The 15,758-nt window shown below is 38.2% G+C and overlaps 1 protein-coding gene across 12 annotated transcripts in view; it reads left to right on the plus strand.

Moving 5' to 3' along the window:
* The window catches only part of ASPH (aspartate beta-hydroxylase), a 97,003-nt gene that overhangs the window by 28,400 nt on the left and 52,845 nt on the right, over positions 1-15,758 (plus strand). For 8 of the 12 annotated variants that reach the window (XM_083747728.1, XM_083747727.1, XM_083747715.1 and 5 more), the window contains 5 exons: positions 8,367-8,456; positions 10,919-10,999; positions 11,923-12,069; positions 12,931-12,981; positions 14,544-14,600. In XM_083747728.1, coding sequence (XP_083603854.1) covers positions 8,367-8,456; positions 10,919-10,999; positions 11,923-12,069; positions 12,931-12,981; positions 14,544-14,600 — 426 coding nt within the window. Of the gene's footprint in view, positions 1-2,999; positions 3,664-8,366; positions 8,457-10,918; positions 11,000-11,922; positions 12,070-12,930; positions 12,982-14,543; positions 14,601-15,758 lie in introns of those variants that run through there. The other 4 variants (XM_083747730.1, XM_083747717.1, XM_083747718.1 and 1 more) reach the window with 1 other exon arrangement.

Consider the following 15,758-nt stretch of genomic DNA (forward strand, 5'->3'; position numbering starts at 1 on the left):
TATTAAGAAGAACTTTTTTTAAAAGCAAAATCAGCAATAAACTAAAAACATCCACCACAGTCCTCTCCATCACCTTCCTTCAAAAAGGAGGTATTTGCAACTGGTCAGTAGTTGTTCCAGTCTAAGGGGCCCAGAGCCAGTTTCTTTAGGAGCGGTTGTATCACTGCCTCTTTCAAGACAGGATAAACCATTTCCTCATGCAATGAAGCATTAACCATGCTCTGAAACCAAAATAATAATAATAATAATAATAATAATAATAATAATAATAATATCTTTATTGTCATTGCCCCCTCTCGGGGGCAACGAAATTACTTGGCTGCTCCATCCACTCAGGTAGGGCACTCCACACAAAATCAAAACAACTATAAAAACACTAATTAAAACAATACAGTATAATACAGCAAGGAAGATTAGATGACTTTCAAAGTCCAGGCTTCCCATTCAGGGCCGAGATCGCTCTGGAGAAGAAGCTGTTCTTGAGACGGCTCGTTCTTGTCTTCATCGTCCTGTATCTCCGTCCTGACGGCAGGAGCTCGAAGAGACAGTGACCAGGATGCGATGGATCATGTTAGTAACATGTTAGTAATGCTAATCTTAAAAGATTTTTATTCCAAATGCATTGCTCCTATTTCCATTCATGGTAGAGGGATGGTAGATCACTCGATATTTTATTGTAATCATCCTTCGCAAATATTTTTTAAAAAAACAGGTGTAGAAGAAAAGGCCTTGTTGGGAAGAGTGGACTAAATAATGTTTAGCAAATGTTTGTTCTCAATTTCACAATTGCTGGAGAATGTGAGCTGGAGAACATATTGGAAGGAAAGGCCAGCTAGAAGGGTGCTTTTACCACACCTGAACCTCCTGAATCCTCCCTTTCCCTGAACTTACTTCTGACATTAGAGTTTGGCAGCAAGAGGAGAGGAAATTACCTAATGGGGAAATTTTTGGCAGGTTCTTAATTCTTGCCCCAGTCTGCAGATCCTCCCTCCCCCATGTTTCCTCACAATTTCCTGAATATTGTGTGCATGTGTGTTGGTGGTTTTCTTTTCCATATTAGCTAGTACCTGGTTGGATTTAAGTTTTACTTGAAGTGGCATTTTTGTCATGTACTTAAAACACTAATTATGTTATCAGCATATTTTTTAAATTAAAGGCAGCTACAATACTTCAGATCTATTTCAGTATTAATCTATTGAAATAATATTGTCAGTTTTAATTGCAAACTGAATGCAGATTTGTGTGCCTCAATCATTTTAATAAGTCTCTGCGTATATAACTTTCTAAACTATTTTTAAACCATTTTATAACGATATAGTATTAAGACCTCTAATAAAAAATTGTCTACATGATGGTCATCATTAAAATCAGGTGTTTTCAGTAGGATCTTATTTTTATCTTGTGTTTACAGCACAATGGAAATACTCCATGCAGTGTCTTCTTTACAAATCATAACCTCTGGAGTCAGTTTAACATTTCTAAAATTAGCCTATAAAATGGGTGGGGGGAGCTGTCACCCTATGAATGTTGATGGATTTTGGTTCCAATCAGCTCCAAGTAGCATGGCCCAAGGGTCAGAAATGATGGGAGTTGTGGGCATGCACAAATTCCTCATTCCTGTTTTATGGGGTCACAGCCATTTAAACTTCAAATGAGTTGCAGTTCTCGCCTAGGGGTGCCTAACTTTGTTTTTCACTTACCTTTTTCAAATATATGTAGCATTGTGCTTAATTTTAGCCAGTGCTTTTTTTTCCTGGGGGGACGCAGGGGTAGGTATACCCCTAAACATTTGTGAATCTAACTTTAGCCTCATTGAGCTGCAGTAATACAATATCAGTAGGAAGATGCGAGTACCCTTAAACATTTTTCTTAGAGAGAAAAAAGCACTGCTTTTAGCATTTGTGAATTGAGATAGTCGTGTTTTCTGTTAGTTCACTGACCCAGCCCCATGAGTACAGGATAGCAGATAGCACTGCCCTTTGCATAAGGGCAGAGGTCAAGGAGATCTTAAGAGAAAAGACAAAGCAAATATAAAAAGTACAGTAGCAGAATGATTGAAGTAGGGGTGAGGAATCTGTGGCCCTCCATAAATTGTTGAACTACAGCTTCCATCATTCCAGCCACAGCTTCCCCATCCCTGACTTTAAAGTATGCAAATTTAATTCAGCGTATGTTTGAACTGCTTCCTCTCTTTTACGATATCCCCAGCCCCTCAAAATCCATGGATTGTATCAAAGCTGAGTGAACACAGTTCTGCTTGCACAGTGGGACTTTTACTTGCTTCTCCTTTCCTTGTGCCACCCCCAAAATGTGCTTTGGAGGGTCCCCCAATCCTCTCAAACAGATTTTGAGGGAGCGACAGGAAAGGAAGGGGAAATTCCACTGTGCAAGCCAAAGTCTGTAGCATGAGCAAGATGTCAGTGCTGGATATGCAAATTTTAGATACATCATAAGGAGGTTATGCCAGTTATAGACCTCTTGTAAAATAGGCAAATACATTTTAGAGTCATTGATTTCCATTTAACAGTGTGTCTCTTTTTTTATTTTATTTAGTAGGTCATCGGGTAGCATGATGTTGTTTAAAAAGTTGGCAGCTGAATAATCTTTCAAGCAATTGAAAATTCTTTTAACATATTTAATTAAGAAATATTTACATCAGTTTCTCTAAGGCCACTTACAATACATAAAACCTTTAAAATAGGAGAACTAGTTTAAATACTGTTAAAAGTTTGGGGAAATAGAACAGTTTTCATCTGATGCTGAAGAATAAGTTTTGGGAAGCACTATAAAATAGAAAGTTATTTCCCTTGGCACATTCCAAGTAGCGATTGCTATCTGCAATTCTTTTGACAGTACTAATACTGTGTGATCCAAGTTCTTTTGAATTGCAACTATGAATTTGTGATGTGAAGTTGGAATGTGAGTTTGGTTTACTAATATCCAGTGTCTTAATGTGTGTTGTTTAATGAGCATTTCCCCTTTTTTAAATGGGAAAATAGAAAAAGTAAAAGAGATCAAAGAACCAGCCAAGAAATTGAAAGAGAAGCAAGAAGGAAAGAAGGAAACCAAAGATGAAGAGAGGAAAAAAACCAAGAAGAAAGTTGATGACTTGGAGAGAAAGGATAAGAAAGTTGCTGATGATAAATCAAAAAAAGAATCTGAAAAGGTTAAGCGAGACAGGAGAGGTGAAAAGGAGAGATCAGGGTTAGACAAGAATCTTAAAAATAAAGAGATAAAAGAATCAGCTAGTGGCAAAGAGAAAGAAATTAAAAAAACAGCTAAAGCCCTTTCTAAAGCATCCGATAGCTTAGCAAAGGATGAAGAGAAGAGGAAAAAAGTAAAATGATACTATTTTCATATCTGAATGTTGCTTCAGTTAGAACTGATAGCACGAGAATGTAATATAGCACCACTAAGGCAATTTGTCTTTAGCTTGTTAGAGTAAACAAGATGACAGAATCATTTGCACAAACAGCCTTATAATGTGTATGAAATTGTAAGCATGAAATAAGATAGACTGCTATGAAATTCCAATTTGTACATAGTATGTCTGATAATGTCTTGTACATTCTTATTGTACTGAGATCATTTATATAATGGAATGTTTTTGGTACTCAGTATGTCACACATAAGGCTAATACAAAAATAAAACACTGAAATATTTGTAAGTGTTGTTTTACACTGGGAAGTAGAAGTATTAGGGGAAAATAAGGTAGACTAGTTTTCAATTTTTATTTTTGTGTTCAATGAACATGATCCAATTTATACACTTGGGACGATGGAATATCTTATCAATATGCATATCACTCTAGAAAGTGCAACAAAACACACCTTTTTTAACTATTCAGAAAATAAATACATGGAAGAATGAAAGCTCAAATGGCTCAATGAAAAAAAGTGAAGAACAGAAATAAATAAGAACATTTACTTCAAATTATATCTTCACTGCTACCCCCTCTGCTTGTATTTTACAGATTGCACTGGTTTTGTTTCCTGTTGGGTAGAAAATAGGACATACTATTATATATGTTTTTAAATAAACATTGAATATAATCTTTTCCAAAATGATATTTGGAATAAGTCCATTTGCTGTTTTTATCTTGACATGGAGAATACTGTGTCAAAAAAGTATTTGGGGCGAGGGGAAAATCTAGGAAATCTAGTGCTGAACAGACATTGGGATATGTGTTATGATCAATGCAAGGTTTGAAAATATATAGTTGTGTAGCTCTTTGTGTCTCTGGTCTTACCACAATAAGTACTCATATATGGGTGGCAAAGCACAATTTTGACACGAAAATAAAAGCAACATATTTCACCCTTGTTTTGCAGTAATACATCACATTTAGAATTCTCATGAGATATAATGCTTTTCTTGATCATGTGAAAAAACCTATGCAATTTAAATTTTAGACATCAATGTGGGTTTTTCTGAGACCATCTCTTCCATGTTTTCTGAAATATATCCTTTCATTGTGAGCCAAGCCAGCCCTATTCTGTCGCTTCTCATGCCTTAGCTTACAATGCTCTGCATGAGTAATCAAATTTAGGTAGAGCCCTCGGGTTTTGCAAATTTCAGGTGCTGCTGTTTTCCCTTCCACCCCCAGCTTACATTTTGGGAAAGCTTTTAGGAAAGAGAAGAGACTGGCAAATGACCTGGTGATTGGGGAGCTTCTAGATGTTTCCAAGCTTTGAATGATGTTTATGACAAGCCTGACTTTTCAGTGGCGTAGTGTGGGGGGTGCAGGGGGGGGCCAGCCACACCGGGCGCAACATCTGGGGGGGGGCATGCTCACACTCACAGCTCTCTGCCCCTACTAAAATCCATGGGTTAGGGGGCGCAAATTACTTGCCTTGCCCCGGGTGTTGACAACCCATGCTACACCACTGTGACTTTTTAAAAAAGAAAATCCAGAAAAGTGTAGGTGGACTCAGTCCATTCACAATCAAGGCAAGTTTCTTTCCCAACTGATATGAGTGGGTCTAACCATTTCTCATTCAGCTGAGATTGATATTCCACCAGCAAAGGTCAGACTGTCACTTTTCCGTATAGCAAAGGGGATTTGTGTCTATAGCACACACAAAAGGTAAAGGTACCCCTGCCCGTACGGGCCAGTCTTGCCAGACTCTAGGGTTGTGCGCTCATCTCAATCTATAGGCCGGGAGCCAGCGCTGTCCGCAGACACTTCCAGGTCACGTGGCCAGCGTGACACGCTGCATCTGGCGAGCCAATGGAGCACACGGTCCCTATTTATCTACTTGCACCCGGAGGTGCTTTCGAACTGCTAGGTTGGCAGGCGCTGGGACCGAACGACGGGAGTGTACCCTGCCGCGGGGATTCGAACCTGCGTACCCTGCCACGGGGAATCAGCAAATCCTAGGCGCAGAGGTTTTACCCACAGCGCCACCCGCGTCCCGATAGCACACATAGGTAGTACATAAACACATTGATTAGTGTTACAATTTGTCCACAAAGACAGGTTCCTGTAAAGCCGTATTATAGGGCCTGAGGACCAGGGTGGACATGGAACTTCTGGCCTATTTATATGTTTCTGAGAACGAACATGTGACGTGAGACCTTCCTGCTTACCTCAACATCAGTACATTTGGTACTGCATCTGAATGGTGTGGATGTACAGAATTTATGGTTACAGACATTAAGGGCTGCCTCTCCCCCATATGAACTGACCCGGACCCTGTGATCATCATCTAAGGCCATTCTTCATGTGCCTTCTCCACAAAAGGTCAGGAGAGTGACAACATGAGAACAGGCCTTTTCCTTGCAGTCTTCCTGTTTGTGGAATGCTCTTCAAGGAAGGCTTATCTGGCGCCTTCATTACATATCTTTAGGTGCTAAGTGAAAACATTTCTCTACAACCAGGCCTCTAGCTGATCAGCATTCCATGGCCTTTTAAATGTGTTTGTGGGAGGGGTTCTGTTTTGTTATTTGGTTTTTGTTTTGTTTTACTTTGTGCGTGTTGTGAACTACCCTGTGATCTTTGGATGAAAGGTATACCAATTTAATAAATAATAATAATAATTTGATCTTTATCTCTAACCTTTATCTCTAATCTTTATCTCTAACCAATGAAGATTCAGCAACATGAAGACTGAGTGTGTACCATTTAGATGTTACATCTAATTCATTATAACTTTTAGGGTAGTTCATATTTTACTTTGGATTGAAACGTACAGGTTGAATATTTTGAGGAACTATTTTGCAATTCTGCATACAGAAAATAATCAAAACCATGCACATTTTTGTATGAAATGTGTTTACAGTAATGTTCCATTTCCAATAAAGTTTAATGCCACCAGTTTGTTCTGAAAGAAGAATGAAGAAACTGACAGTGCAATTCTATATACATTTACTCAGAAGTAAAGCTTTCTATGTTCAATGGGAATTCCTCTAACATGGGTGTAAGTAGGATTGCAGCCTTAGTGTCCATTTAGTAAAATCACAGAGTGCCCTGTTCTCTATGACACAATCCACCAAAAAATTATGGATGTTCTTTTATGCCACTTCTGTTTACAGCAGTAAGGGTTGCACCAAAGTTTTGGTGAACTATACTAGCAGTTTGTAAACTTATAAATGCTATAGAAGATATGTTAAAAACAATGCTCAGAAATGTTTCCCCTTACTTTAAAATTGCAATGGATAAAAATGAGTCCAACAAATTCCATTTTCTTGAAAAGGACAATGATCACTGTAGATGTGCAGGCCTTTTTTACTGAGCCCACTCATGATTTTCTGTGCTTTGTTCTGCAATATTGATGGAATATTGCCAATGTGGTCAAGTTCATGTCGAATCTGAATTTTGGGGAATTGTCTTGATCAAAGATGCTAAATGATAATATTATGGCATGGTATTTGGATTTGGCAGGTCAAGTGGCTGGATCTGTAACCTGTCTCCCATTTGAAAAATGTTTACATCCATTATTTAGATCAGGGAAAGGAGACTGTGGTTCCCCCGCAATTATTAGCCATATTGATTAGAATTTGTAGGAACTGAAATGCAACATTTGGAGAGCCACAGGTTCTCTATCCCTGGTTTGGTCACTTGATGGAAATGACACTCATTTATACTACTACTAGCTAGAAAAACATGTTTGTTCTTAGTGGTGCAAAATCTATTAATTGTATGTCAGGAGCATTTTACATGTGGAAGCATTCAAAATATATTCTGCCCTTTTTTCTGCCTGTAATCTGAAGTAGTACAATCCAGAATTCTATTCATATGCTGCCTTATTCTGTATAATGTATAGATTAGCTCTTCCTATCTTTCACTCTCAAAAGTGTGCCACAGAGAAGGTCCTCAGAAACAGTTTAGGGGAAAGAGAGGTTGAGACATTGTTTTCACTCTTCCCCCTGCACCCCTCAGTCTAGAATCTTAACCTTGGAAAAATACCTTCCTCCTTCTCTACCCATGAGCTGGCTTTGAGTGGGAGGCAATATTTTCATTAGACATACATTGCTTCACTTCATTCACCCCAAGCCAGTTCTACTTGTTTCATCAATGGTATATTGGATAGGGGAGGTGTTGGTGTGTGGGGGTGAGAGATTAAATAAGGAATGAAGCAAGGGTGACGGGTTAGGAAAGGAGCTTCAACCTTCATTTGGAAACAGCTACTATCCCAAATCCACCTTTGGCTTCTGCTTAACAACTAAATATTTTAGAAGAAGTGGCCCTAATATTTGTAATAGCATCTTTTGATCCTCTAAGTAATTAAAATTAGACACATATAAGTTCACAGCAGCATTTGGAGAGATTTCCTCCAAATAACCCCATATTTACAGAGCAACTTTGGGTTTTGGCAAAAGGAAACTCATTTAAAGGCAGCTGGAAATGAAACCAGTTCATACAGAGAGAAGTTTTCCTTTAAGAAGATGCTGCAACAGGCTCCAAAAACTAGTTTTTTAAAAATGAAAAAAATGTTGGACTTTGAAATACAATGTGGTACTTCGGTAGCTTGTGTGTAGTGTGTACTCTCCTTTTTGGTAGTCTTTAGATTTGTGGGCTTGGATCCAGACTTTGCTCCCCATGGTGGGAGACTCCTTCGAGCAGAGTTCTGATCAGGGGACTCCTTCACAGGCAGAAGGGGGAAGGTGGCAATTCCTCCTTCCTTCCCTTAAAGCCCTCTGAAAAAATATTAATGTGTGGGGTTGCAGGGAAAGCAGGGATGAGTGGACATTGCCTCTTCCCTTTTCCCTCAGCATGTTCCCTCCACTGGATCAAAAGCCTTAATGGCTTTCTAAGTCTTTCTAAGTTTGGATTCAACCCCTTATCATTATCTCAGTGATACCTAAGAAAGCAAAAATGTTGAATCAGAAAGGCTAAAGTTAACTTTATAACTAAACAATGCAGGACTTAAAGAAAGATCTGTTCCAGAACAGCAAAAGCCAAGAGATGCTGAAGAGGTTATCCAACCTACAGAGGAGCCACATGGGAGAGCAGGTAGGTTCTCGTGCAAACTAAATCATAGAAAAATAAAGTCCAATCTTGCCTATATTTTTGTATGGTAAAAGCTTTACAGCATCTGCTCTACTGCAACTTGTCCTCAATGTGAGGTTTGCAAATCTTGTATTGCAAACCCTCTTCCATACTGTTAACACTATGGGAGTGCTTTCAGAATGGTTCCATTGAGGTAGCGATATGCATAATGTCACATTGAATTTCTTTCTATTTAGATCTTCCATGAAAGATTAGTCAGCAGGACAAACCTAGTTTCTGGTTCATGAATTGTTGTGTGTACTTCACCAGCACATTTACACAAAATCATTCTGAACTCATTTCTCAGGGAAGTAAACATTATATGAAAATATGCCCCAAATCAGAAAAGATAAAAACAGAGGGTGGCATCCAGTGCCATGTGAAGCACCATGCCCACACCCCAACTTCTCTGCAGCCCTCCAGAACAGATTTGGGGGGTATAGGAGGGATGAAGAATCTGTTCCACCAGCAGTTTAGGTTCCCCCTGGCAGATGAACACTGTTGGACTGCACCCCAAAATGAAATAGCTATTGAAATCATCTTTGGATGTATATTCATTTAATAGACTAGATTCTCCATATAACCTTTAAAACTTTTCAAATAAAATATTAATTAGCTTAAATAATAAAAGTAGTTTCTTTACTAGAGTTCTTTAAATCAGGGATTGAACTGTAGAAAAACTCTAAACAGCTATCTGTTACACTGTATACCTATGCCAGTGCATTCATTTATTTTGTTTTTGTTTTTTTGCCACTCTTAACATGACAAATATTTTTCTTTGTTTCAGGCACTGAGTATTGTAAAAAGAAATGAGTATTTTCTATAATGGAGTGGGTCCAGATTAAATATTTTAAAGACACTTAAAACAATATGCAACTTTCCTAATACTTGGAAGTCTTCTTGCAATATGTACATGCCACTGATTAGTGCTACATTCATTATATGCAATGTAAAATTTCATCATTACATTGACTATTTTCCGCACAGATGTATGCCAATCACTTTACACGGTTAACTTTACAAATGTTCAGGACTTGTAATTAGCTGTTTTCACTTGGTCACTATTCAAAATCACATTATATGAATCTGTGTTCCTTTTTTTAGAATTATGGAAACTTTTAACATTTTATTTATTTATATATTTGAGAGATTTCTATACTGCCCAGTACCAAAAATGGCCACAGGGCAATGTGCAACAAAACAATACAATGCAGTACATAATAAGTAACATAAATGTCAAAAAAATCCCAGATCCATATTAACTTGGCTGTAGATTTGTATTTCCCTGTGTAGGTTTTACCAATATATTGCTCTTGTGGTACAGTAAGTAATTGGTTTTGCTTCATAAGCTCCCATTGTTGCTCTAATTCCAGGTTGTGGACCTTGGGGTTCTAGTAAAAAACAATGTAGATTCTACTAGCCTAAAGTCTGCCTTTGTATGTATGATAAAACCTTGCCGGCTGTGCTTGCTCATATTCAAACATTTTCAGTCATGAGGGCTGCAAAAGTGCTTTATGTAAAAAGGAAACTAAGATCCTCAGGAGTCTAGATAGTTCAGCATAGCAGATTCTACCCCATACTCCAAGCTCATGGAAGATGCACTGTTAATCATGATGGATAGTTTCAAATTATTTAAACTTAGAGGTGACTAACCTGTGGCCTTCAGATATTGGATTCCAACCCCCATTCACTCATGGACAGTGATGTGATGTGGAATGCTTCGTCCATCCCTACTAGATTTATTTTATTTTACAAAATGTATATACTATTTGATTGTAAAGTAGCAACAACCACCCCCAAAGTGCTGTACTATAGCCTTGTGCTTAACTATAGTTTCAAACTGTTAATTTATGAAATCACAGAATCATAGATAGCCAATGGTTATCTAGTCCAATGCTCTGCAATGCAGGAATCACAGCTCAAAAAATCCCTGACAGATAGACATCCAATCTCTATTTAAAAACCTTCAATGTTTGTGACATGTACAGGCACCACCCCACTTATGCATGCTCACGTCATGTGTGACTGCGCATATGCATTGTATCAGGAACCCAGAAGTAGGGAAGAGACCTGAAGGGCCTCAACAAAGCCCTGCTGTGCCTCCAGCTTGCAGGGAGACCTTCCCCGACCCAAAAAGGATGTCCTCTTTGAGCTCTGGGAGGGTCTCCTGGTGAGTCAGAGGTGCAGTGGGGTGCTTCCCACTTAAGGGCATTTCATTTATGTGTGCAGAGGGCCAGCACAGGCTCCCCTGTGTAAGTGGGGAGTCACCTGTATATGAAAAAAGCCTGAATAAAAATGCCATATATCGTGTTTACCCAAGTCCATAGGTAAACATGTTCACTTTCCCTAAAAGTATTTGTTTTCTGGTTTTTGAGTTCAGTCTCTTCTTTCTGCTGACCTTTGATATATTCTCTAAAATAATGTAGAACACAAGAGTGCTGAAGCAGAACCAGAAGAGGAAGATGAAATGGACACTTTGCTACGTCAAGTTCTTGAATCAGAGTTTGGTATGAATGAATATTTTCCCATGAACTTCTAAAAAGAAATTTTAGAACTAACCAATTATTTTGATCAGTTAAAAATTGTATATAGCTAGTTACCGATCTTTCAAAACATTCTCGCTGCTGGTTGGAAATAACTGTTTGCTTTCCAAAATGGAACAATGACTGTAGTGGCTAATGACCTGCCCCTCACATGTTTGTCCAATGATACCAGTTTATAGAATTATCCCATAATAACAGTAAATGCTTGAGGTGCAATATCAAAGCTAAGCACTCTTAAGATCCACTGATTTCTGTGAAAGGAGTAATTTTAAACTAGTGGGTTGGATGTGGACATTTCCCTCCACAAGCAGAAGGGATCCTTCATTTGCAGATGGGACTCCAGTCCAGCAGAGGCTTTCATTCCACTTTACTGGATGCTCCTGCTGACAAAAGGGGAAGAAGACGATTTTTGGCAGGACCTAGAAGACCAGGGTTCAAATCCCCACTATGCTATGAAGCTCACTGGAGGACCTCGGACCAGTCACTGTCTCTCAGCCTAGCCTACTACACAGGGTTATTGTGAGGATAGCATGAAGATGGGGAGAACTGCGTAGCTTTCTTGAGTTCCTTGAAGGAAATAAATGTAATAATAATAATAAATGAGTAGTCCCCTGTGCAGCTTCCCATACTGTTCTTCAGGGTCTCCTAATAATCTGGAACAGATTTTCGAGGTGCACAGAGAGCTGTCTGAGGAAAGGGGGGTCTCAAAAAATGGTGTCCTTCCCCTTCCTCCAGTGGGAGCATCCAGTTAGCAAAATTCCATCTGGATCCAACCCAGTGGGCCTTAAATGTGTTTGGATTGTACCAATGATCTGTTTAGAAGGGCGGTGATTACAGAATGCAATTGAGACTGTTCTGTTGATATGCTGTTTTTCTAACATTTTAAGAAAAAATAAATGAAGCAGATGAAGAAACAGATTTTCAGGAGGAGACTAGTGAAACACCTGAAGTTCCCACAGAACAGGATGTCTATGATGGAGACCTTGAAGATAAAGGGCCAGAAGTATTAGAAACACCAGAATCTGACTATGGAGGTACCTGAAATATTAAGAGTATTCAGCATGTTCTTTTCTTTTTCTTTTTCTTTTTTTGAAAGATTAAGAAGGTGATGAGATATTTTACTTAGACTTTTATGGAATAAATATATGCCTTTGAGTTCATTCAGTTCAGTCGAACATAGTATATCATCAAGTCTGTTTTAAATGACTTGTATACTGTATTGTGACCCAGTTTGGACATCATTGGAAGGAAAGTTTAGTGAATGGAAGAAGACTGCAGCGTCATGTGTGCCCTTCCTTCTGCTTTCCCCCTCTCATGCATGAATTCCTCCCATGTTCTTGTATTTAGGCATACATCTAACCTGAAGCCTAAGATCCTGAAAATTGTGGTTTTATCAGGATGTTCAAAATATTTAGAAGTATGCCTGGATTCATTTTAACCTGAATTGCCGATGCTCAAACCAAGATGCAGGGAGGCATGAGGAAATTCACTTGCAATAAAAGAAGTATTGAAGGACAGCACAAATGGTTCTGTGGTCTACTCCAGTCCTTACATTCTAGTTCCAGGATTATGTCTACTCCAAGCATATGTGTCTAAAAACTGTTAGATTAATTGGGCACTTTTCTGAAAATTGACAGTATTTTAACTTAGCAGTAGGTGGTATTCAACAAAGTATTTGCAATAGCATAATGATATTTCCTTGCTCTATTCTCCCCTACCTCCCACAAGCCCTGCCCTGTCCCCAAATGTGCTCTGGAAGGTTGGGGAAAATCACCAAACAGCTTTAGGAGACATACAGAGGGAGAAGTGCCTGACGAAATATTTTTCCTAGTGTTACACTGAATACGTTTTATGTATCTTCAAAAAGCAAATATTTCCCTTATTTTTCATTTCAGAATCTCCAAGTGACTATCAACCAGGAGAGCCAGACACAGATGACAGTCATGGTATGTCTGCTTTTCATAATAGCTGTGAAGTGATGTATCAGGTGATGAACATGTTTCTGTGAACTGATCCTAAATATTTGCAAATTTAATGGGAGAGATGGTTTATAGGATGGAATTTTCTAAAGTGTTGGTTTTCAACCTTACCTAAGTGGATCACAACTTTACCTATTGTATCTGAAGAAGATACCCAGAACAAACTTAGTTGGTCTCTAAGGTGCTACAGGACAATTTTTTATTTATTACAACTGCGTCAGACCAACACGGCTACCTACCTGGAACTTTACCTAAGACATATTGCCATGATTCAATGCCATTTCACATTTTATGTTATTTAAATAATACATCTTCTCAGCCAGGTGATGGTAACTTATGTGTGGAGAAATACTAGTCAGGGCAAAGATGCCATACATAGGCGACTCACTCGACATTTGAGGGAAGCATGGTTCATGTACATTCACAGTCTATAATCCTAGTAAGTCTTAACTAGAAAGACCAATGTTAAAGTGGCTATGGCAAGCTGCCTTTTTTTGATTTGGCAGATCTGAAGATAAGATTCCATCAGGGTTGAGGTCTTTGTAAGGTCCTTTTGGGAGATAAATGACAGATAAGTGACAGATAAATTTCTGTTTCGGTGCTGACATTTGAGGCAGCAGTTATGTGAAGCTCTGCGCAGAGGAACATGATTACGGCGCCTGTCTGTAGTTTGGGTAGAGAGAATCCAGTAAAGGAAAACCCAAAAGTAGGGATGAAATGTCCATACATAGAGAATAAAGATCAATAGAGCAAAGGGGAGAGAGGAAAAGAAAGATAGAGAATCAGAGAGAAAATATACAAGTGGGTCCCATGTTAGAGGGGTTTAATGAAATGCCAGATCAAAATATTTGAAGATAGCTGTTCTGATCAAAATATATTGTATTTCATAATACTTGTTGAAATCTTATGTGCACTCATTAGTTCATCTAGGCTTAAATTATATACACAAACTACACTGGAGTTCAAGTCCCATTGAATGCAAAGGGACTTACTCCTGAATTGACATGCACAGAATCCTGCTGTTTACTAGTTATTAAATATTTTGAGGTAATATCTATTATTACTTTCTTTGACAATCTGCTCCTGGGGGAAAATTTTCTACTCCAAACTTTTCATGGCTAGTGTTGATAAAAGCTGGGCATTCCCAGTTATAGTTGTATGACTTTCTTTCCCATCAATCTTGAGTAAAAGGTAAAGGGACCCCTGACCGTTAGGTCCAATTGTGGATGACTCTGGGGTTGCGGGCGCTCATCTCGCTTTACTGGCCGAGGGAGCCGGCGTACAGCTTCCGGGTCATGTGGTCAGCATGACTAAGCCACTTCTGGTGAACCAGAGCAGCGCACAGAAACGCTGTTTACCTTCCCACCAGAGCAGTACCTATTTATCAACTTGCACTGCATTCTTTCGAACTGCTAGGTTGGCAGGAGCAGGGAACCGAACAACTAGTTAGTCAAACTAATTTAAACCCACCAGCCTTTACAAGAGTATTAATAGCTTCTTGTGATTTAATGTGAACTTCTAATTTTCAGATTCATATGAATATCATGCACATACGGAAGAAGCTACATATGAACCAGAAGGCCAAGGTTTGTCTGATTATTATTCACATAGAAGTAATAGGTTATATAGAGTATGTCTGTTTCTCTATGTTTAACCAACCTTGCGAGCAGTGGAACTGCAAATGTGCACATAGTTTAGAACAAGGAAAGCTTGTCTTTTGTCTTGGTAGGCTGTTGATACTGCATTCCTGTTATCTTTAATATAAATGCACAATGTGCATTTAAAATGCCCCATCTGTGAGACAAAAAGGCATCCCAGAAGAGGGTTAAAAATAATGCTTATAGCAGTGAAAGCTCCTTGTGCTCCTATAAATTATTATTTTAATTTGTGTATATATTTATTTGTGAAATACATTGCAGTGCAGCAGTTACAGTTAATACCAAAATATTAATAAAAGACTATTATAATACATTATTAATATTTTTATATACTCACATTCTCAAACTGTTAAATATTTCTATAAATGCTAAAGAAAAAGAAAAGTTAGAATCTTACGTTGCTTATTAACTATTTCACCTACACTTCATACTATTAGCTTTTGCTCAGCAAATAATATGGATTCACTGAGTCTTATATTTTTACTTTGTTCCAATAAGAAATAAACAAATTCAGTTTCTTGTTGCCTCTTTTACTTCAAATCAGATTTGTGAACTTCCATCATGCATGCCGTATCCCAGACTTTGACTACCCAAGAAACTTTCCTGGTGCTTTTCCATTTCTGACATATTGTAATTCTGTCTGTTAGAAAATGAGTAGACATTTATGTATCTTCCTCTAGTATACTATGTTTAAGGTAACCAAATAGTATTACTACTGTATCTTTGGTGAGATCACAGGCAAAAATGTTTTTTATTTCCATCGATGACTAAGGACTTTGATTGAAAGACTGACTCCAACTATAAATAATATCCTTAAAATAATAACTGGCAGTCTAATTGCTGCAATAAGAAACAAGGGGAAGAAGGATGATTAATATTTGAAAGCGGTTCCTCTTGATAGCTTCTTTATCTGTTTTAAGAAAGGTTTTTAATTGAAACTAATGAAAAGAGGAAATGGTTTCTGACTGTCAGATGGTCAGGGCATATGCTTTTCGTAAGTGATGTGTGATGCATGAAGCCTGTTCTTTATTACTCATTTCTGTTTTGCTTTGGAACAATTTGTACAATAAAAATGCTGATTTAGTA

The sequence above is a fragment of the Podarcis gaigeae genome (assembly GCF_964106915.1).
Source record: "Podarcis gaigeae genome assembly, chromosome: 7".
In the NCBI taxonomy this organism is placed as follows: Eukaryota; Metazoa; Chordata; class Lepidosauria; order Squamata; family Lacertidae; genus Podarcis; species Podarcis gaigeae.